The 24,056-nt window shown below is 32.8% G+C and overlaps 3 protein-coding genes and 1 long non-coding RNA gene across 4 annotated transcripts; 2 read left to right on the top strand and 2 right to left on the bottom strand.

Annotated features, from left to right (window-relative positions):
* Positions 1 to 1,887: 1,887 nt before the first annotated feature.
* On the top strand, positions 1,888 to 4,870 carry LOC114410450 (auxin transporter-like protein 3). Its single transcript, XM_028374395.1, has 8 exons — positions 1,888 to 2,165; positions 2,296 to 2,481; positions 2,623 to 2,735; positions 2,820 to 3,003; positions 3,146 to 3,243; positions 3,468 to 3,675; positions 3,851 to 4,108; positions 4,393 to 4,870. The coding sequence occupies exons 1-8, from the start codon at positions 2,010 to 2,012 to the stop codon at positions 4,585 to 4,587; spliced, it is 1,398 nt and encodes a 465-aa protein (XP_028230196.1). The 5' UTR covers positions 1,888 to 2,009; the 3' UTR covers positions 4,588 to 4,870.
* Positions 4,871 to 6,793: 1,923 nt separating this feature from the next.
* On the bottom strand, positions 6,794 to 7,908 carry LOC114408248. Its single transcript, XR_003665866.1, has 3 exons — positions 7,612 to 7,908; positions 7,469 to 7,540; positions 6,794 to 7,311 (listed from the first exon to the last, which is right to left on the bottom strand). It is a non-coding gene; the product is annotated as an uncharacterized LOC114408248 (long non-coding RNA).
* Positions 7,909 to 17,902: 9,994 nt separating this feature from the next.
* LOC114410449 (glycine-rich protein 2-like) lies at positions 17,903 to 18,771 on the bottom strand. Its single transcript, XM_028374394.1, has one exon. It carries the CDS (start codon positions 18,623 to 18,625, stop codon positions 18,113 to 18,115), a length of 513 nt encoding a protein of 170 aa, XP_028230195.1. The 5' UTR covers positions 18,626 to 18,771; the 3' UTR covers positions 17,903 to 18,112.
* Positions 18,772 to 19,904: 1,133 nt separating this feature from the next.
* Positions 19,905 to 21,697, top strand: LOC114410928 (fluoride export protein 2-like; the record flags this gene model as incomplete). The annotated part of the gene is given in 3 exon segments (XM_028374822.1): positions 19,905 to 20,130; positions 20,369 to 20,787; positions 21,360 to 21,697. Coding segments are annotated over 3 exon segments (855 nt in total), but the record flags the coding sequence as incomplete, so codon positions are not given.
* Positions 21,698 to 24,056: the final 2,359 nt, after the last annotated feature.

Below are 24,056 nucleotides of genomic sequence, written 5' to 3'. Positions count from 1 at the left end.
AATGCAAAATTATAAGTGAGATTCATTAAATAAGTAGTTAGTTCTAAAAAAATTTGTAATTTTCAATAATTCTAACTAATAAAAAAATATGTTTAAAAGAATGGGTTAGTGTTAGAGAATATGGTTCTAACATTTATGTTATTGCAAGGATTTAATAGAGCTATCAGCCCAGTCTAGCTATTTGCAAATACAATTTACAGAAGTTTTATTTTTATTCTTTTTATTTACAATTTACAGAAGTAAAAGCTACAGAGCCTCGCTAATGAACTCAGGAACTTGATCATAAACAACTATCTCTTGTCATGAGTGCAGGCTATTCTTAATTTTTTAAAAATCTGACTTAGCTGAATTATCGTATCATAATATAAAGTTTTGATTAGTTATATTTTTTTGTAACACTGTCGATAATAATTTAAAAAGCAATGAAAAAATTAGGAAACTATTATAATTAACATAAACAGTTTTGTATATTTTTTTTTAAAAAATGTTTTTATGCAACTATGCAAGTAACTGATTCGCTAATTTTTTTTATAACGTCAATTAAGACTAACATTTTGTTTTGTATAAAAGTTTTTTCAACCTTGGCAAGATGAATAGAAAAAGCTTTGACGTAAATCATTGCGTAAATTAAAGTTAATTAACCCAGTCCGAAAAATTATGTACGTTTTAAACTTTTAACATAAGAAAAAAGGTGTTAATTTTTAGTTCACCCAATAATAATCCAACAGTTCTCTGGTACTGGGCCTAATGTTGGTAGCCGTTGGGCCATCCTGGAAGCTATTAATCAAATCTGATAAAACGCCCATCTTAAGATACTTTCCTCCTTTCATTTTCTTTTTTTCATCACTTTTTGACTAGAAGATAAGGATGTCATACCTATAAGACCTCAAAATTCGAATTATCCTTACTCATTAATGCAGTAAACCTGTCAAAATATTCATTAAGACCTACAGTTTTACAAATTATTTTACTCTGTCATTACTAACAATGATGATGCACTCAAAATTAACAAAGTGCCTTTTACTAGAAAAAATTCAACTGAGAAAGTTTTGCTCTATGACAGATAGTGCATTATAGGTGAAAATGTGAATATTGAAGTTTTCAAATGAGAAATGATGTACAAACCATTCTTCATTTTATACATTATATCAACACGTACTATTTATTTTTTTCTATCTCTTTCTTTTTATTATAACATAAATCTTATCATATTTCTATTTTTTTTTTACTTTCTCTGAATGTTGAATAACATATGAAATGTTTATCAAATATTTTCCTTTTCAAATATCCGTAACTTTACAGGTCACTCAGAAGATATGTCACTTGCAATGGCCCAAATGTGCATAACATTTAGAAAATCTAAGATGGCTAACAACTAACGAAAAAAGTGAAAATGAAAAGAAGAGAGCTGGGGTTATGATAGAATTTTCTTTTTAGTAAAGCCAGTTGGAACACGTGTGGTACTAATCATGATTAGCACTAAGCCCCTCTTGAGAGCAATGATTCATTCCATCTTAGTCTCCCCCACATAGACATCTTCAACACTCACACTATAACTTTTCTAATCTCCTTCTGCATCTTTGCATTGCTTTTATCTCTACACTCATAATCAATCAATGTGCATGGGCTAGCTGATCTCTGAGATAAAAGAAAAAAGAATAGGGCAATGGTGGGCCACCCCGCTCGTGCACTGCAGCTAGCCATGGCCCATCAGAGCCTACAAAACTGATGATGAAGTTGAACCCTTCATAAAGGCAATTGGTGAGAGAGAATTATTAAGGAAAAAAAGGCTGATTACATGTGAACTAAGCAAGGTCCCCACCACCAAGGCCATTCACATTCAGTACTTTGCTGTCAAAAAAGTTTATATAAGGAAATTAGGGAAGCTACACAAGAATGTATGTGAAAGGGTGAATTAAAAGCAAGCACTTCTTCTCTCCTATCTATATCTTTTCTCACTTAGTCTTGTGTTGTCTTCCCCCACAACACACTTGAAGGGAGAGATAACAATGGCTTCTGAGAAGGTTGAGACTGTTGTTGCAGGGAATTACTTAGAAATGGAGAGGGAAGAGGAAGGTTCTAAGTCCACCAGTGGCAAATTGTCTAGGCTCTTTTGGCATGGTGGCTCTGTCTATGATGCATGGTTTAGCTGTGCTTCTAATCAGGCACTTACTCACACTGCTTTGATAATTATGTGTATTTTTCCCATATTGAAGCAAATTAAACCTTCTTTTGGTGTGGCAATTAAGGGTCTCATGATTTTCCTTGTTTGTTGTTGGATTTCATTTCATATAGGTTGCACAAGTGTTACTGACACTACCATATTCCTTTTCACAACTGGGGATGTTATCTGGGATCATATTTCAGCTTTTTTATGGACTGATGGGAAGCTGGACTGCTTACCTTATCAGTGTCCTTTATGTTGAGTACAGAACCAGAAAGGAGAGAGAAAAAGTTGATTTCAGAAACCATGTTATTCAGGTAATAATATATATTTTGCATTTTATTATTCTTTTCCCTTGAATATGAACCAATGTGTAAGGCTGATATATATATAGCCTGGTGAGTTACTTTAATAACTTTAGATTCTTCTAATCTTTGGTTTCGTTTGACCGTTTGCAGTGGTTTGAAGTGCTTGATGGACTTTTGGGCAAACACTGGAGAAATCTTGGTCTTTTTTTCAACTGTACTTTCCTTCTGTTTGGATCAGTAATTCAACTAATTGCTTGTGCAAGGTAAGACAGTAGATCATGCTTTTTTGAATATTATATATATAATCTGTATATTTCATCATAAACTGAGAATTTATATTGTTTCAGTAACATATACTACATAAATGACAATCTGGACAAAAGAACTTGGACTTACATCTTTGGCGCATGCTGTGCAACAACAGTCTTCATCCCTTCTTTCCACAATTACAGAATGTGGTCATTCTTAGGCCTCGTGATGACCACTTACACTGCATGGTATATGACCATAGCTTCCCTTACCCATGGCCAGGTAAAAAGACTCGATATTTAGGAGCCTCAGCATCATCATAAAATTAAAGCAAATCATATAATGATTGCTAACACATGTGATATAAGTATTATTGTTGCCAATTTTGTGTTCTTCAATTAATATTCTGTGTGTTTCTCTGAAGGCTGAGGGGGTGACGCACACAGGGCCAGCCAAATTGGTTCTCTACTTCACTGGGGCTACCAACATTCTCTATACTTTTGGTGGACATGCTGTTACAGTGTGAGGAATCGAAATCTAAATCAAATTGTTTTAGTTATAACTAATGGTTTCTTCTAGTAAAGAATAACATGATGTTAATTTGAGAAATTAAAGAGGAAAAATATAGTTAAATTGTCGTAGCTTTTAATTTGTATTAGGATTTAAAATTGACCATATTGTCAGAAAAAAAAAGTTGTATATTCAACTTCATGTGCTATGAATCTAACAGACATGTATTATTGTAGGGAAATTATGCATGCAATGTGGAAGCCACAGAAGTTTAAGATGATATATCTGATCGCAACCCTATATGTGCTGACCCTAACTTTGCCATCGGCATCTGCAGTTTATTGGGCATTTGGGGACCAGCTTCTCACCCATTCCAATGCCCTCTCATTGCTCCCAAGGTCTGGCTTCAGAGATACCGCCGTCATCCTCATGCTCATTCATCAGGTTAATTATATCATACAATAAATACATATATTAACTTTTAAAAGTAACTTATGTTGTATACGCTCTTGTCATCTTATTTCAGTAAGTTTTACACTTAAAGTTATGAATAAGCTATTATCTGATAAGAGATTATTGGGTAAATACTTAATTTCCTTATGTACTAACCTATTTGCAGTTCATAACTTTTGGATTTGCTTGCACTCCTTTATACTTCGTGTGGGAGAAATTCATTGGGGTGCATGAGACCAAGAGTTTGTTCAAAAGAGCTTTGGCTAGACTTCCTGTTGTGATTCCAATATGGTTCCTGGCAATCATATTCCCTTTCTTTGGTCCCATTAACTCAACTGTTGGATCTCTCCTTGTCAGCTTCACTGTTTACATCATTCCTGCTTTGGCTCACATGGTTACCTTTGCTTCAGCACCGGCTAGAGAGGTAATTAGATCATGCACCTAGCTACAACTGATTATTTTTTAAATTCATATACACATATGCTGCACCATCCAATGCTTCACTTGGTGCTTATTATTTAATTACCAGCACATGCATACATTCAATTGCCGCCACTTCATTTTTCTTTTATTTCTCTTTTTTTTTTATCATATCATATAACTTATTACGACTATTTTTCTTTCTCTCTCTTTGTATAGATTAGCATAATGTCTCCATGAACAATTTTTCTTTTCTTTTTTGTTCATTTTTATTTTGTTTCTTAACAGAATGCTGTGGAGAGACCACCATCAAAGTTAGGAGGTTGGGTAGGATTGTACTCCATGAACGTGTTTGTGGTGGTATGGGTTTTGGTGGTAGGATTTGGGTTGGGAGGATGGGCAAGCATGATCAATTTCATACACCAAATTGACACATTTGGGCTATTTGCAAAGTGCTATCAATGTCCCCCTCACAAGGCTTAAGTATAAGTAGCTTCCTTTAGTTTCTTGTGATACTTTGAGATCATACATGCGTGTAAAGAGATTGGCTTTTAATATGTACCTTTTTATTTTTCTTCCATTTATCCCGCTTTATTTTATTTTTTCACTGTAAGAAGCCAAGTCTTTTGATTGGGTCAGCTAAAGGTGCGATGGCACATCACGGCCAGCCCCTATACGAACTTACAGTTAGAATTTCCTGTGCTGATTAATCATTTCTTGTTGTGCAACTACCTTGCCATATGCTAAACTAGTTGGTTTATGTTCTCCCTCCTCCTTTCTCTTTCTCTTTCCTCCCCCTACGTAGCTACATTCAACTAAAACAAATGAATGAGTACAAACTAACTTTTCCTATTTTGGTTCCAAAAGGATAAGATTGATGGCAATATGTGAGATTTACTTTTTCATAATGGTGAAGTTTAAACCTATGAGTACAATTTTAGTGTCAGTGAGATTCACTTTATACATTATACAAGCAATTACGCAAAAATACATAAACCACAGCTAGCTATATATATATGATTATCAAAATCTACCTCTCTTTGATAATTCACGAGTTTCTTTTCAATTTAAAGTACATCAATTTTGTAACCAATGAAAAAAAAGTACACCTACTTTGAGGGGGTTTTTTAGGATGGAATTGTCATATAGGAAAATCCACAACGACAAAGACGTAAATGGAAATTGCATGCATGATGTTGGGAGAGCTAGCTAGCTTCAAGCTCAAATTAATCTCATACTGATTACGGTATCAAAGTATTAATGTATCATCTCATATTCTCATCCACTAATCTCGGAAGAAGCTTTTCTCAAACCCTTTGCTTGCAAAATTAAAAAAGGTGCTTTTTCTCTTCAAATTGATTGCCTAGCTGTCATGAAAGGTTAAGTGTGAGAAATTAGGAAGATATAAAATTAAATGGCAAAATCTAAATAGTACGTCATGCATGGACCACAAACTATTCCGTCATACCTATCATTACGCATCCACAGTACTATTCGGGCACTTACACTTAAAACTTAAATTGGCTTTTGCCTAATTTGATGTATCTTTCTTTGTGTGTTATGCCAAATGACAAACAAAATGAGCAAACAGCTGTTTCGAAGTTTACCAACTAGTTATTGTCTTCTTCTTTTCTGCTCTTTTATAGGGGCGTAGTCATTGGGTGAGTACCGTGGAATATAAGCACATGAAAATTTTGTGATACAGATATTTCGGATAGATAATTGCAAATTAAAGAAAAATCTTGGGAAAAGGAGAACTATATGTTGCCTCGTTAATTAGACAAGTAAACCCAGTCATTGAGTACAAGTATACAATTAGTTAATGTATTAAAGTTAATGTTAAATTATTTAAGATATTATTAGGATTTTATTGTTAATAGAAATAATTATTGTTCAAATTTTATTTATTTTTAACTAAATTTTAGATTAATAAAAAAATTTCTCTTATAAATCAGAAGGTTAAAAAAAATAGAATCACATATTTTAGAAAATTGACCCTGATACCTACAAGAGGCTACAAATGTAAACAAGTAAAAATGTAATCCCAAACAGTTTTCGTTGTCATCATCTATCTATACTTTTATAAAATTGCCCGGGCTAAAGGCCACAGGTCAATAAAATAAGCTTTTATTTTCCATCCATTAACATGTAATGGCTTTTCTTATAGTGTTATTTTTTAAAAATATGGGCATTAATCAGAATAAATACTGCCTCTTTTCCCGAGTAAATACACAGATAATAGATAATGTACCTTTTTTTATTGCATGTGTTTAGAATATTTCTTATTACCAGTTGGAGATGGATTTTTTAAGACACCTACGGATGTTTATTTAAGAGGTTAATTTCTTATGAGACATAAAGAAAAATAAGATTGTAGCTATCATACATGAAAGTGAATATACACAAGTAAATTTTGATTGATGAGAATAAAATATCATTAGGCTATTCTTAATTTATTTTCATCCAATCACAATAGGTTTTCATAAGTTTATCATTACGTGTGCTTATGTAGAAATTGAGATCGGACGTTAGAACAACTATTAAGAATGTGTTTGCGTGGGAGTTAAATCTAAACAAACGTTAAAGCTTCAACATAATTGTTTTGATATTTTCACTTTCAAAAGCGTATTTTTCCATTGAATGCGAATATAATATGTATCTAAATACATCGTAATTTTTTTTTCACAGCAAAAAGTTATTTTATTAAAAGTGTCTTTGGCACAAGAAGTTCCAAAGATCACCAGAATTTACAAGCACTAATGACATTGCCCCATCATGGAACAAACTATTGAACATAGCCCCTGCTTGTAGCTAAATAGCTTCAACCCCATGTATCAAAGCATCATAATTAATTCAAACACTCTCCCAGACCCTATATTCACGTGAGAAGCATTAAGGATTCCTGCGGATGGATATTCCACATATACAGTGAAGTGTCAAACTCGTGGAACTTGGTCTTACACCATGACAATAAATGATACAAACTCTGACCTTGTTTGACTTGGTTACTTTGCTTTTGCTTTTGCTTAAGCTAGCTCCACTCTGGTTCATGGTTGCTCTATCTCATTCTCGATTGTTACTGAAATTTCACATCTTCATCTATCAGCAAGTTTACGGGCATTATTCCTCATCATGGCACAAATACTCTACCCATTTGCATCCGCCAGGGATTCTCAGCAGGCCAGCACTTCAACCGTTCAACCCAATCTATAACATCACAAAGAAACACTGAAGTTAGGAGCTAAATACAATTACAACTTTACAAGAAATGAAGGAAGAGAAATATAACGACTCAGTTGAGGGTAAAATGTATGCTTAGGTGCAAACAACACCATGATAATTCTAGTATTCTATATTGACTAACGTTAAAGCCTGGAGATGTAAAGCAATTGAGTCATCCTTTTCCATGAATTAGAAGTGCTGAGGGAACAAAATACTGAAAATGAAACCGATAGTTAGACAATTGAAGGAAAAAAAAGATGGTATGTTTTGAATAGAACTATGTACTTGAAATCACTGTAAAATATTAAATGCAGTATTCTGAACATTTAGGTGATAAATGGTGTTGTAGCTGTAACGGGTAGCTATGTGAATGGAGATTTTTGCGAATGAATTGGCTTATTTAACTGTTTGGGTTGTGCAGAAGTTAGCCCTTGGTGGTGCCTTGTTTGTGCTAGTATGTCTCAACTGAACATGCCATTTTGCTGCAATGGGTGATGGTTCAATGAGGCTAGTCCTCTGGTAGCAAACCAGTTTCAAGCATACTAATAGTTGAAGAGTAACGGTAGCCAGCTATTCGTCTCTGGAAACTGTTGATTGTTGCTAGAAATTAATTATTCATTTAACCCATTAATGGTTGTAAATGAGTCATACATGAAACTGTTCATATTTTCTTGAATAAAAGAAATGTTTGTGTTTTAGCGTCTATGTACTATTCACACAGCAGAAAACTTTTGAATACAACCTATGTTGCCAGCTGTGCTAAATTGCTGATGTGGCATGAAGTGATAGAAAAGCAATCCAAATGCCAGCTTCTAAGCTTGCATGCGCTTTATAAATAGATTTTTGCAACATAATAATTAGCGTGTCCCGCATTTGAAACATAATTTTTCACATTTGAATCGAAACTACCTATTATAATTTTTGCATCATTTGTTCATTTATTCCCTACTCAACGTTTTTCCAAACTATATTCCGTTGAATAACAAGAAAATTGCAGAACCATACGAAGCGATTTAGCATGAAATGCACGAAAACTTAAAATGTATTTACATTTTTTTTATTTAACTTTAACGAATGAAAAGAAAAAAAAAACTATTTCGTACTTCTCCTCACTATATATGGAATAGCCAAATCCAATTTCATAACACATAACATCCTTCGATTAACAAATAGGAGAGCCTGAATGTTCTTCTGCATAATAAATAAGCTCACGGGCAACTAAAAAAAAAATCTAATGTTTAATTTTTTAATTTTTCTGGTTTCTCTCGAGGACTCACTTTTTATATGATTTTCTTAATGTTTATAATTTTTAAAAAAACATTATTTGAGTTTTATAATTTTCATTTAGGTCTCATCTCTTGTTTGAATCAATAAAAAAAAATATGATTCAAAATTATACTATAAAATTAAAAATAATCATTGCTTGAGAACAACAGTTAACTAGATTTGAGAGATAGAAAGACCAAAATAATTTTTAGTAAAAAGATAAAGACCAAAAAAGTATATTTATGCCTAGAATCAATAAAACAAAAAAGAAATATGATAGGTGAAAAAATGTGGTGAAAGATAGAAAGTATACACTGGTTATATATATAATTGAAATGATTTGAATAATTATTGATAACCGTTAAATAAATGTGTTGTTGATAATGAAAAATAAAGTGAAATTATCTTTAAAAGTAATTATTTGTGTCTAATAGTTAAGAATTGATGTTTTTCTAAATTTTGACTGCAAATATAAAAGTTGGAGGGACTAATAGCAAAAAGTTGCAGGAATTACAAAAAAAAATTGAGGTTTCAGCATCAGGCCCAGTCCAAAGGCACGCTCAGCGCGCAAACAAGCACGGACGCTAAGCACGAAAACAGGCACTCGCGCTAAACGAGCAGAGCGCGCTAAGCGCAAGTACGCAGGCCCAAGTCCATTTCAGTAACTATAAAAAGGAAGTCAAGCCAAAGGAAAAAAACACACCGAGTCTCAGAGCACTCTCACTGATACCCAAAGCCTGAGAACTCTTCCTTAGGGATTTTTCTTCTCTCTTTCACCATTTTCTCTATTCCCTTCTTTCATCCCTTCTCTTCTACCAATTCTTATACCCCCATTTGTCCTCAATGGTCATGAGAGACTAAACCCCTAATTAGGGTCTGATAGACCTAAAAAGCCAAAGAGATATATGATGTACTCCATATTTATCAATACAATATCTTATTTTCTTTTCCATTTATATTTCATGCATTATTCATCTTTACATTATGTTAGGGGTTAGATTCTTGATAGAAGGTAACTCTTAATAAAAATATGAAAAAGATATGCATACATCAGTTTTAGGAGTTAGGCGCTCGACAGAGAATAACTTCTAATAGAACAAAAAGAAAAGACATCATAAGGAAATCATTACTAGACATAGAATGATAACTTTATGCCCATGCATTCAAGCACACATCTAGAGTCAAGGTTTCATGCATTTTATCTATTGAATCTTTGTAAAGGCATTTGCGAGATAGGTAGATAAAATAGATTTGTCATCATGAGGCATCAGAGACAAGTAATTGAATAGATGTGGGTAGGATAAATTCACCTAATTGATAAAGAAAAATCCAAAAATCATACATCTTAAGCAAATAAGACATACTAGGTCCTAACATTCGCATTCCATCGAATTTCCGACTTAATTCTGTTGCTTTCTATTATTTATAATTTCATGTATTGTTTAGTGTTCTTTCTTCTACACCTCTCTTTAATTATTTATTCTCTTATAAATTGAAAAGTATACAATAAAAAGTACAACACAAAATTCCTTTAGAATTCGACACTCGAACTTTCGAGTTTACTTCTTGAACATTTGTTGTACTTGTCAAACCGTTAACAATTATCCACACAATTATTAAGTAAGGATATAAGTACAAAAAAAATATTAAAAAATTTCTAAAACAACAGTAATTTTGAAAAAAAACTTTTAAAACAATAATTTTAGAATGGAGTGAGTAAGAATGACTTGGTTGTTGTTAAAGATTGTTGGAAAACTTTCACTGTTGTTACCGATTGAAGACTGAGCTTTTGATATACGACCTCATCAGTAACTATCGACAATCACTAACCATAGATAAATGCAACAGCTTGGAGTATTTTTGGAACCTATTTGCATAATTACAAACAAACGTTCATACTTTGCAAGACATAAAGATTTCGTATCATTCACGATCAATGTATGTTTACATGATTTTAATTGGTAAACAAACACACAATTTATCATTTGGTATAGGCCAACTTACCAACAATTTCACTTTCACATTCAAAGCTAATGCACTTATTTCTGATGAAAATTTAGCTGTCAAAAAACAATTAATATCGACACATTTTTCTTATTACTCATGGTCATACCATCAATAATGGAGATTTTTTTTATATAGTGTTCTTAACTAAATAAGTTTTCTTTTTTTAAAAAAAAAATCCAAAAACTAAACACGCCCCATACAAGTTAATTATTGGCTCATAAGGAACTGTCTAACCTAATCTTATCCCTAATGAGTAATGACACCTTTTATAGGCTTCCCCCATTACCATTAGCAATGTTCTATACAAAGCCCTCCCCAGACAAAACAAAATATCTTCATTAATTTTTTTTAATGACTAATTTTAATCCTCAATAATTTATTATTTAAATTTAGTACCTCAATTTTCAGTTAATATAATAAGTTCTTGTAATAGTTTTTCTCTATTTAAGACCTTAGATGATCATTTTCTACACAAATGATTGGAGGTTTAGGACAAATTTAAAATGTGAAGCAGTTTAAATAAATTTGAAAGATTTGTAAGAAACGGAGTTAGAATTCCAAAGAAGGGAGGAAATTTTGTATTTTAAAATTTAAGTTTTTAATTGATGAATATTGAATATGAAATTATTTAATTGATTAATTTATAGAATTTATCATTAAAAAATGAAAATTTCCAGGTTTTAAGTAGAGAAATTAATAGAAATATTTAATTGTGATTATGAAAAAATTAATAGACTAAATTTAAAAACAAATATTTTTAACTAAAATTGCACATTAATAATAATGATAAGATTAAATACGTAATTAAGTCAAAAGTTTATATGATGTCACGAAAACGAACCAAATGGGCCTAGTCAATGGAGATGGGCCCAACTCCTGGTGGGCCTACCATTCTGTCCTTGGTTTCGCGCCTAAAGTTATATATGACGATGAAGAGTAAAATGGGCACAACGTGAATAAAAAGTATAGATAGCAACCTCATCCACATGCAATGCTCTATTTTGCCTTTCAAATCCGAGTCTTGACCTTACACAAGGCTATCCAGCTATGAAGATTAGGATTGTTAAGTATGACTAGTTAGAGTCTCAAAGTTACTTTAAATTTTGAAGTTAAAATTATCTAATAATTTTATAACTTTTAAATTTTAAAAATTCTTTTAAATTAAATTTGTTAGATGGTGTATTCTTGAATCTTGAAAATTAGGTAAAGAAAAAAGAAGAGGTAAAAGTTCTTAAAACTAAATTTTTATAATCTTTCCTTTTTTTTAAAGCTCATTTTTTAAAAGTTTGTTAGATTAAATATTACCTTAAATTATCATTTAGTCATATTATTTGAAGGTCTCATCCAAGGTCTATTCTAATAAAAGCTAAAATTAATAAGTGTCACGTGTATTAATCCCCCAAGCAGCGAAGGCACATGGCTAGAGAAAGGGAAGTGCAAGGTCCAACATAATAGGCGTTGTATAGGCTTAAGATTATCACTATGAGAGGGGAATTGGAAGAACCTGAAATTTTTGTCGCATAATACAAATGAAGGTACTGATTGCGTGCTTTGAGTAACAAGGATGGCAACAGTGGTGGGGATAATCCACAAGTTTACATTTTTTCTCTCACGGACTTTCCTAGTCAAGGCACTGTCAAGTAGTTCTCACAGAATGTTTCAATTATTTTTCTTGTAGCCTCACCAAAACGGATCATTGAATCAGGTGATTCTAGAGTTTGGTGTTTGCTTTTGACCAGCCATCTAATCAAACCAATGTCAAATGGGTGGGCTCTATGCCTTAAGTGCCAACAATAAAAGTCACTTTAAAAAAGAAAAAAAAGGTTCTATATAACATGATCCGGCTGGGGGCAACAACCAAAGATAAGGTAAACTAAAGGTAAGGAATACCTGTAACTAAGATAAAGGTTCACAAAAAAGTTAGCTTGAACCAACTTCATGGCATATCAAACTTTTTTCTAACTAACCACCGATGGCATAAATCATTTGGTGGAGATGGTAAAGTTATTTTAACTTAACCAAACAAATCCTAAGCTCAAAGTCTTGATATGTAACTGCGGTAAAGGAAAAACTTTCTCATCTAATAGTCTTATAATCTTATCCGACTTAAATAAAATTGTCTTTAATAAAATATATGTTATCTAGACTAAAAAAATTTACAACTTTTACTCAGGCTTACTCACCTCAAATTAGGTCACTTGTGTTAGTTATGGCAAGTGAGGTAGCTTAAAGTAGATATTATTATTATTATTATTATTATTATATACATGTTGATTACTACATTGGTTTGGCAACGATAAATACTAGCATCCAAAAACTACTGGTTAGAGGTTTGATGCTGTTTCGAGTTGTTGGGATGCAAAACTTGGATCAAAATGTTGATCAGAGCCAAGCATATCAAACAGCACTGCTGGACAAGGCACACATGCGCGGGTCCGAATTATCACCTTGTCACCGAGACACAAATTGTGATGTGATATCAGATTCATGCGTTAATATCTTTATGGTTCTAAGGTCTAATAAAAATAAAACCTTCATGTAAGGAGTTATTAGCTTTCATTTTAATTAAATTCCATAAAATTCATGACTACTTATATAAGATGTTTCTTTCTACAAATTAAGCACAAATTCATAGAATTCGCTCTCTCCCAAGTCACAAGTACCGAAGTGCCCACCTAACTTTATGTCTTCTCCCATGAGGAAGTTCATATTCAGCTCATGAATATTGCAAGTGAGGTTTATAATGCATTGCAAATGGGCGTGACGTTACTGTGCTAATTAAACTCAATTGTTTGTGGATATATATATATATATATATATGGGAATCACGCTTAAAAATTGACTAAAGTGATCCGGCAAGAAGAATTAGATGGAACTTGTGTTGGTTTGTACTAATATGAAGTTTTGTATGTTCATCATTGTAGAATATCATTATAATCATTTGGAAACTACTCACACGTCGCAACTGTCCATAATGTGGACACTAACAAAATGATGATGGAGAACTTCCAATGGAGTTAGTAACAAACAGGATTGGCCCTACACCTATCCTTGATCTTTGAAGGGAAGAGAGCACGGATCAATTGAAAGATTGGAGCATGGGTCAATGGTCAAAATGCCAATTTGCCATGTGGTGTCCGTGGAAATTTTACCTATAATAAACACACAACTTGGGAGGTATAAAGCAATCAATGTATGAATTATTCCAAGGAGACATTGGTTCCCGACGCTTTGTCTTTGTCAACATAAACCTTGCACTCCAAATTCCCATCCTTCATTATCTAATTCTTTGTAGTGTAGATACCCAGGTACATGGCTTGGAATACAAATCTAAGTATGGGTTAAAGTTGTCGTGGAAGAAGTAACATTTTGGAAACTTCTCAAAGCAAGTGAAAAACAAGATGCTACAGAATTGATATGGGGATGATGATGGTGAAGAATGACGTTAGTATCAAATTTTAATCAAGGATATTTTAAGAAAAAAATATTTATTTTAAATATTATCAGTAGAATTAAATATATTAACTATTTTTTTTTTCAATAAGTACCAAAAATCATTATATTAAATTATATTATTAGTAGAGTTAAGATTGAATCTTTTCGTATTATTTGAGTTCGATTTTGGATAAAAATAATTATTGATTAGACTTTACTTATTTTTCGATCGAATTCTGGGTTAGTTAGAATCTTTATCCCTGATGAACCGGAGGATTAAAATAAAAAATATTATATTGATATAGTGAGATAGAATAAATATTAAATTAGCTATATTAACACTCATTTCCATCGTTTTTTGGAGTAAATACCAAACTCAAACTCATCTAGCTATATCTATCCTAAAAAAACTACCTCATATATTTGGCTAATGATTTTCATCCTCATTGTGAGTAATTTTTACAAATATTTATTAAGTCTTAATTGTCATTCCTAATAATAATACTACCTCAAGCTTCTAGCTAGGATGCAATTGTTTAAAATGGTCCATCAAACCTCTTTATTGGTACTCTCCTTTGTTTTTGAGATTGAGAAATAATAAATTCTCCTCAAGTATCCTTTCAACAATCCTCCATAAGATAAAAAAGGGACTAAAACAGCATGTAATTTTAATATATACTTTTTTATTGTTTTTAAGTTGATTTATAGTTTTTTTCCCTTTCCTTTGAAAAATTATTAGGGTAATTTTGAAGAAGATTTAACATTTATCTGTTTTTAAGTAGCAAAAAACTAGTGTCCTCTGAAAAGATGACTATACATAGACTAATACAGCTTGTTTTGTTTTGTTTTGAAAGGCAGACTAATACAGCTTATGAATCTTGTAGTACGTCTGTCTCTATTAAATTTTTCTTCCAATATAGATTGCATGTTTGAAGAACTACACCTTTAATATTGGTGTTTAAACACTTATTATCAGAGTCTTAATTTGCATGACAGGATTCAACACCATTTTGCTTCAGTTTCCTCGAGCAGATTCAATTATTTAGTGAGCCTAAAAATACATGAGGAAGCGTATGATTGATCAGGGTCCATATATTCTCTTTGCTTAGGACCCAACTACATCCCAGGCCTTCCTTGAAGTTTCAAGACACATTAACTCACGTGTTTGTTAGTGTTTGGGCTTTTTGAAATCATATCATTGTTGCCCAAACAAAGTATCAGTGGACAATCCAAGACCCAACAAAAGTATCAGTGACATCCACACAACCCCTCCCTCTAATAATACCAAAAAAAACTACGAGTGATCAATTAAAAATATTAGCCAGCACTAGATTAAGGTCAGGTACACCATTTCTCGATCAATATATGTCTCTTTTAAAAAACTTTTTTTTCAAAGATGAACATTTAAAAACAAATGGAAGAAATATTAATAAAGCAAGCACTAGTTTTTAACCCTGTAAGGAAAGCAGTGATTCTCAAAGTTGTCTACAATGGAGACCGCCCAATTCAGGGTCCTCTGAAGACTTCAATCTGAGTATGTTGCCCTTTTTAAGTATTGCAAATGTGGACAATTTTTTTTCATGTCTTGTGTGAAAAAAAAAAACCAACTCCAGACAACATTTGGTCCCCTTTATTATTATTATTTTTTTTTGTCTTTCACCATCCGACAAAAGAATTACACATTGTCCCGCGTAGATTTCACTGACCCTTTATAACCGATACATCATAATAAAGAAACATTGGAGGACTTACAAGTTAATGTTTATTCAGTCACAAAAGTTAAACTTAATTAGTATTTAACAACTGGTCAAGACTCTAGCCTATTGATGAGATCGAAAGCGACAAGGTGTGGAACTGATATTGACTATCCATAGTCTATCTTTACATACGAAATTACGAATGGTCAGAAATGCTCTTATCAACCAAAAAGAAGATGATTTTTGTTTACGTGTGGTGAACAAGAAATTGAAGCACACAAAAAAGAACAAATCGTTCTGATTAGAACAACTGAACAAGGAATCACTCCGTTGATAGAATCTTTGCTTCAATATTGATATATAGTGATATATAAATTTAAAATCGACAGAAGTAATAAGTAATGCCCAGGGCAATATAACAAATGCTAATGTGAAGAATTTGTGACATATGGTTGTAGAATAAATGGAGAAAATGTCACGGTTCTCCAAAGAATATTTATCAACTAGATCGGAGCATTAACCAATTTTGGCTAATTAACATGATCTATATCAACCATAAATCCAAAATCATGACCAAAGGAAATTCATGAACTGACAGATATTGGTCAATCTATAAGAATCGGTATTATAAATAAATCCCTAAATTCAAAATGATGGATAGAAGAAAAAGAAAAATTCTACAAGGTCGAAAAAGTCTTCAAGTATTTTAAAATCTACATTAATTGTCTGATTCCTAATAAACTAGAACTAATCTGAATATGATATATTAAACATCAAATGTATCAAAATTGCAAGATTTGGAGAGACCTTCAAGTATCTAATTAACCACCCATTCACGTATATTTAAACATTTAGTCGTCTCTTCAAACAGATAGACAATATCACCCCTAAACTATTACTCATTCTTTTCTTCACACCAAGGGAAAAATATTGATGGACAGCCACAAGCCTCTCGGGTTTCATGGCACTCAAAATTATCAAAATACAGAATGCTGACGCCTAAGTATTATCATAAGCATTAAGCAACTAAAGCTCCATTTTGGAAGAAACTATAAAAAAAATAGCACATATACTTTTAAGGTGGGAAATGGAAGAAAAGAAAAAGTAGAATGCAAAGATTTTTCCGACAATTATAAAAAACCAAGGGGGGAAGCAACACACGATGCTCACATGCAACCATCAGGAGCCCCAGCTAGACAGAATGTATGAAATGGGACAAGATATCAATTTCTAGTGAAACAACGATGCTATTTTTATTTTTATTTTCATAATCACATAACATGGGATAAAGCATCTGTCATGATTACTAGCAACTGATTTGACCATTAAATATCCTTATTAAAAATGTGATGTAGCGTAGCACTTCTAATAAATACTTAAAGGAGTGATTATGGTTTTAAATTGTATAACAGCTGTCAGTGGCTCACTGCGATATTAAAGCTTTAGTTTTCGCAACTATGTTGTAACCAAAATTGCGACTGCGTTTATTCACAACTTTTCACAATATTAAAGTTTTGAAAATCTCTGCCACTTCAATTTAAAACATTAATAAATAAAAATAATGCCTTAAATGAACAAATAACAAGAAAAAAAAACATCCACAAGGCCACAGCATTTATTATGTTCATAAATAAAGATCAGAAAGGACAACATATTATCCACACAGAAAACTAGAGGACAGAATAGACTAGATTCACTTATCATATTTTTCAGGGGTAGGGCCACTGCGCAAATGCCCCGCTGCTTAATTATCAAAGCAGATAAGATCTTGCCTCACAATATTTGCATGAATTATAGAGGAAAATTCAACTTCTTTCATTCAATCAATCATTATAGACTCTTCTACTGGGTGAAATAAACCGTACCAATCTTGCATATCTAAACATATAACCATTAAAACACAGTTTCTTCGAAGTTTAAAATATACAGTTGACACTTATATGATTATATCAATATGAAGGTACAATATTTTCCTTGAAAAAAAAAAGGGTTTGAAGATAAAGACAAAACATATAAAACCACAGAAGTGAGAAAGCCGAAATTTGCTTCTCATATCACAATGGCAGGATACAGATACTTTGAAGACAGAACAGAGATGCGAATGCAGTATTTTGGCGAATTAATAAATTGATTAAATTAAGCATTAGTTAAGCGTTCCATTGCTTCATACATTCATATTCAAACCATATATAATCGATCACTTGTTGAAAAGAAGCGCATTAAGATAAAACAATTTAGCAAAGCGTGGAAAACATGTTTGGAAGCAAATTAATGCCAATGGCTAGAAACAAAAATAACAGAATCCATGTAACCAACCCCAACTGATGACTGTAACATACTCACAATTCAACAGAAGAAATCATAACATAACACATTCTCACTCATTTCCTTTCCCCAACATCCGGACATTCCCTCACAAAATGCCCTTCCTCCCCACAGTTAAAACACCCTCGTCCTCCTCCACCGCCACCGCCGCCGCGTCTCCGATTCCTACCATCACCATCAACACCACCACCACCACCCTGTCCATGGTAACAATCCCTCGCCAAGTGACCTATTCTTCCACAATTATAACACTCAGGACCTCCTCCTCTCCGACCGAACCCTCCGCCGCGGCCTCCTCCTCTTCCCCTCCCTCCTCCGCCGCGGAAGCCCCCTGGACGGCGAGATCTAACGGCGGAGGTGACGTCGACGGCCATGGTGCGGCCGTCGTCGCCGTAATCGAGGAGAAACTCAACGGACTGACCCTCGGATAAAGAACGGTAGCCGTCGGATCGGATGGAAGTGAAGTGCACGAAGAGATCATCGGTTCCATCTTGGGGAGTTATGAATCCGAAACCCTTCTGCGAGTTGAACCACTTAACCGTCCCCGTGGATCTCCGACTCTCGGCCATGGCTCCTCAAAGAAAAGAAGTTTCTGGAAGATTCTTTTTCGGCTTTGAGGAAAGCTTACGCTGAATTCGAGGGAAAAGCGGGGCGTGATTCGTCCATTCCCAATGGAAGGAAAGGATTTTGTTTTCTGTCACTGGAAACAAATATTAGTTTCTTTGCTGGCGGGACCCATTCTCTCTCTCTTATCCTCTTCCTTTTCCCTTGCTTTATCCAAACACACATTATTGACACCTCACCTCACCAATATTTTCTGTGTTTTTCAAATTATTTTTAAGCTTCTTTTTTTTTCTAGGAAGGAGGGCCTAGAACCAAAAAAGAAAAAGAAACTAAGATTGAAAAAATTTATTATCATGGTTATTGGAAAGTAATAAAATAATAATTACTCTTACACATATTTTATTTTTAGGAAAGTAAGGGAACATTTGCTTTTTTGAGAATATACTGACTCAAACGCCTTGAGTTAATTGGTAATGAGTAAAAGCCCAAAGAAACAAAGCTAAATCTGGACACTGGCAAGAGGAATAGACCGTCAACTTAACCCCATCAATAACTGAAATTGGGAGTGTGATGTGATCATATATAGAGGAAGGCTTGGTTATTGATTTCTTTGTCCATGCGATTTCATGCACAACAATGGCAAACTACTCGTGTCTCTTAATTATTATCATTTAATAATATTGTAATTGCCATGTGATGTTTTTTGTTACAAAATACCCCTAACTAGAGAAATGATCCTCTCGTATAATACTTGCTATCATGTATAGTATATGCCACGGTCTTAACCTTTTTCTGAATTTCATTTTTTGTTTGTTTGTATAATGGTGCACTGATGTTCTTATGAATACTATGTCAACCATATTGATTATTTTTGCCGGCGCTTGCATTTGGTTTCCTTTATTGATTGACATCGTACAGGAGTTTATCTGGGAGTTAATGCAGAATTCCAGATTATGTATTTACATTTTTAAGAGCAAATGCATTTTTATTCTTTATTCTTTCACAGCGTAACAGTAGCTTGTATTTGGCATGTTTCAGCTCTAATGCACACTCTTTAATTCCTTGATCTGCATATTACTTGACTTTAAAGATTTACTAAATACAATTTGAGACTTACTGATAATGCAATGTTACAACCCCTTCATATTTTCTAATGAAATAAAACAGTAGAATTACTTGAGTTACAGTTGCAAATTTTCTAATCTTACAATCATTATAGAAGCTTTAGCATTGTTGTCAAATGCAATTATAGAAGTTCATCAATTAGGAAGCTGATTTTCATTTTGTGCTCATTCAAATTTTGTACTCATTTTCCAGGTTGGCTCCTTTTTGATGGGATGGTTAGGTGTTGTATTTAAAGCAGACACATCCCGAGTATCTGAGCATCTAGCCATTGGACCGACAACTGGATACTTAGGGAGCCTAACAACTTTCAGTGGTTGGAATCAGAAAATGGTTGAACTCATTGCTACTAGACATTGGCTCTTGTTTGTGCTCGGCTTTTTAATAGGTAATATGGCACATTTTGACAACAACTGGATACTAGACATTGGCTCTTGTTTGTGCTCCGCTTTTTAATAGGTACATTTTAATAGCTGATTTAGTGATTTAGTAGCGGTCTAGTTCAGAGTTTCAGACCCTTTACCCATTTTGTTTTTTTTATCCTAGTAATTTGAACTTCAATTTTATCTCAACACCACCAGTTATTTTTTGTTAAGAAGTGTTTGCTAACAACTCAAATTTTGTAGGCTTGCTTCTTGTCGGTTCTTCAATCACCTTTGGGGTAGAGAAAGCCAAGGGTTTCAAATGGTTTCTCCGCTGGCTAAACATGAGACCTGGAAGTGGCACTTTTATCTCTAAGGTCAACTGGAAGGTAGATATCTTCCTACGCCATTTGGTAGTTACCATCGTGTACGTGGTGATATTAGGTTTGTTATGGGGTGTCGCCGGTGCATTGGAAAAGGTTGAGTTCAAACATGGTGGTAATGCAGCTTGGCTGTGGCTTGCTTGCATAGTTGGATCTCTAGGTGTGTGGATTAGGTGATTCTTAGCTACACTCAATGGCCATTGAATAGGAGGGAGGTTGAAGTGGCTTCAATTTGGGACTCTAATTGCTGATGCTTATGCTTCTTGGGTCGTGGCTGCACTTGCCATTGTAAAGAAATCAGTTAGTAGTCCTTCAAAATTACATTTGTGAGGTACTTTAATCTTCCCGACCATTGAATGGAAACACTAAAGTGTCTCATTTTTATAATATTTAAGAACTAAAATGGTTAATTTTCTTAAGAATCAAAGTGTTTTTAGTTTTTTTTTTTCAGGGATCAATTTAGGTATTCACTCTTTTTCTAAGCATGTTCTGTTATACACACTTATGTCAAGCTGCATTGACTGAGCTCAAAGCCAGTAGAATCAGAATTAGTTTAGGAGAAAGAGGCTTTATGGCAGATTAGATTTTCTTTCCAACTTTACTGCCAGAGAATGCCAACTTGATTTTATTTGATAATTTCAGTTATTTTATCTCCTTACATTTGTTTCTTGCCCTCTAACTACTATTTTATTCTTGTAAAACTTTCTAGTCATATTTTATTCTTAGCCTCGGATTTATTTTCCCTTAAATTTTTTCTCTAACATTGCTACTCATTCTTTTTGAAAAATAGGATCTTATGTCCCAGCAAATATCTGTAAACGTGCATCATAATTTCGGAGGTTGTGATTAGTATATATATCTGTTTGATGCAGGTGAACACAAAAAATTGTGATACTATTGCAACAGGAATTCAGTTTGGTCTGTTGGGCAATTTGAGCACTGTCTCCACTTTTGCTGCTGAGTTCAATGCAATGAGAGGAAGCAAGCATCCTTGGAGAGCATATGCCCATGCTATGATTACAATATGCATTTCATTCTCTTTTGGGATCTTTATATACTGCATCCCTATTTGGAGAATGTGAGTGGGCATAGAAATTACATGCCTTTTTGGAGGTTTGACTGTCCCAACTGGGGCTAGAAATACATTATTTCTTACTCACTCATCATCTTCATGATCCGACTGAAATTTATTAAAAATCACACCTTGTGAATGGAGAGAGACTGGTATCATCCTGTGAGTTTTGATAAATTTCAGTTAATGATAAAGACTACTTATTAAAGGATATTATATATTTATAAATGATTATAAAAGGCCGTGCTAAATTCTCTGTTGCATCCTTAAAAAATTGAATATCATGTTATGTCAGGTATACAAAGAAACAATTGCATGCTCTTTGAGCCCCGTAAAGATTAAGAATATGTTCATTTTATATTTTTATAGTAAAATATGATCATTTTATTTATAGCTTTGTAATTTTAGCATAACTTTGATTGCGCAAATTATAGTACTCTTATTCAACAAGATGATGTAGATTAGTTACAATTTTAATTTTTAAGATACTCTACGCATAATATTTTTGTAACTGTTAAGATTTGATTTAAAAGAAAACTTCATTAAATAGTAGGAGTATTTGCATTTTCTTTTGTTTGTCGTGATGCCCGTCATGAATTAACGGGTAGGTGCAACTGGGCTGGGATTTAGATGCTTGGCATTTGAATCTGCACCTCCTTTTTTTTTATGTTGCACCTTTCATTATATTTTAATATAGCCATTCTAAAATATAAATTTGTATTTTAAAATACTTTCTGAAATATAATGAAAAATGATGGATTCAATAATGAGAGTGCAGATAACAAATGCCTAAATGGCTTGGGAGCGGAAGCAGCCCACGGCCCACGGCTCAAATTAGGGAATCTTCCAGTTGGTACCTTCCGTAAGGGAAAGGGAAATTATGTGAGCCTGTGAGGTGATTCCAAAATGTTTATTTAAGAAAAATCTCGCATAATCCAAAAGGAAAAAAATAAATGTTTCATAGGGAAATGATAAAATTTATAACCACGTATGTATTTTGACGTGTGCGACCTGCTGCAGGAAAAAAAACAAAAGAAGCAAATATATTACTCCACGAAAAAACAGGGTCTTGATTAGGACACATGGCAATATGCATGTTGTCTTAGATTATCACATTATATAACCATAAACTCAAGATGCCACAGTAGACGCCTTAAGTTTTCTGTAATTTAATTCTATTTTTTTAAGTTTAAATAAATAAAGAAGTTGGATTTAAGAAAAATAAAAATTGATCTTATTATATTAATCTATCAACTTACTCATTCCATTTCATTATAATTATTGTCTTTAAGTTATTTTATACATAAAAAATAATAAATAGATTAAAGAGGATAATAATTTTATAAAATTAACTTTATATTATCATTAATTTATTTATAGATTTTATTATCCACCATTAATATTATAAAAGATATAAGTAAATGTGATAAAATCTAAAAAAAGAAATTGAATTTTGGTTTTGGTTTATATTATTAGTTCTAAAAATTTATTATTGACGAGCTACGACAATTGTACCTATCAAAGCAACTAAAAGGATTATTGAAATTAGTTCAAATGGAAGAAAAAAAACTGTTGATAAATGAATTACAATTTGTTGACTAGTATTTATCAAATCTTGCTCTATAATTTTATTATCCACCATTAATATTATAAAAGATATAAGTGAAAAAAAATAATTTTAACTAAAAGTTTAAAATATAATTATTTTTGGAAAAAAATCTATTTTAAAATTAAAACCTTATATCTTAATAATTTAAGGACTGTAATGATCATCTCATCGTTTTATGAACTTTTTCAATAATTTGTTTTTCTTAAAATTAATATGAACATCTTTTAAAAATATCTATTTTATTATAAACAATAAAAGTGTCCGAACACAGCACGGATAATTTGTTCGTGCTACTAGTTTAATTTAATGGTAAAAAAAGTTGTGAAGTCTTTTAAAAAGTTAAAAAGAAAGGAATGGACGAGTGAGAGGAATCTATTTCAAAAGCTTGCTCCTATCATTGACCACAAAATAGTTGTCCCAACTCAATTATCATGTGACTCGTAATCGTAGTAGCTTCACATTTCTTTTCATGTGAAAACAGCACCTTACGTATGAATCTGCTTAGTTTGACACATTATACCATTTTTCTTTTCGTACAATTAATATTATGCCATTTTCAATTTGTCCAGTTTAGGTACAGTAATTCAATAGCCAATTAATTTTCCTGATGCGTATCCTCAAAGGTAACTTAAAATCCAAATCCGAAAAAACAAAAAAATGACATAAAATCATAACCATTGAATTCGTATCTCTGGCCTATATATAATTCACCAAGTAGTTAAAGTACAGTTTTGGTGACGTCATTGATTATTTATTGCCCATAACTTATATTATCTCTTTTTCTTGGGACAGTTTCCTTACGTTCATCCTTGAAATCCATCAGTCATCGCTTGCGTGGGAAAACTGTCTTCTTATTCATGTGCATCATCCTGTATTAAATTGACATAA

This window comes from Glycine soja, chromosome 4 (assembly GCF_004193775.1).
Source record: "Glycine soja cultivar W05 chromosome 4, ASM419377v2, whole genome shotgun sequence".
Taxonomy (NCBI): Eukaryota; Viridiplantae; Streptophyta; class Magnoliopsida; order Fabales; family Fabaceae; genus Glycine; species Glycine soja.
Note: the sequence above shows the minus strand (reverse complement) of the source record. Positions and strands in the feature narration are given on the sequence as shown.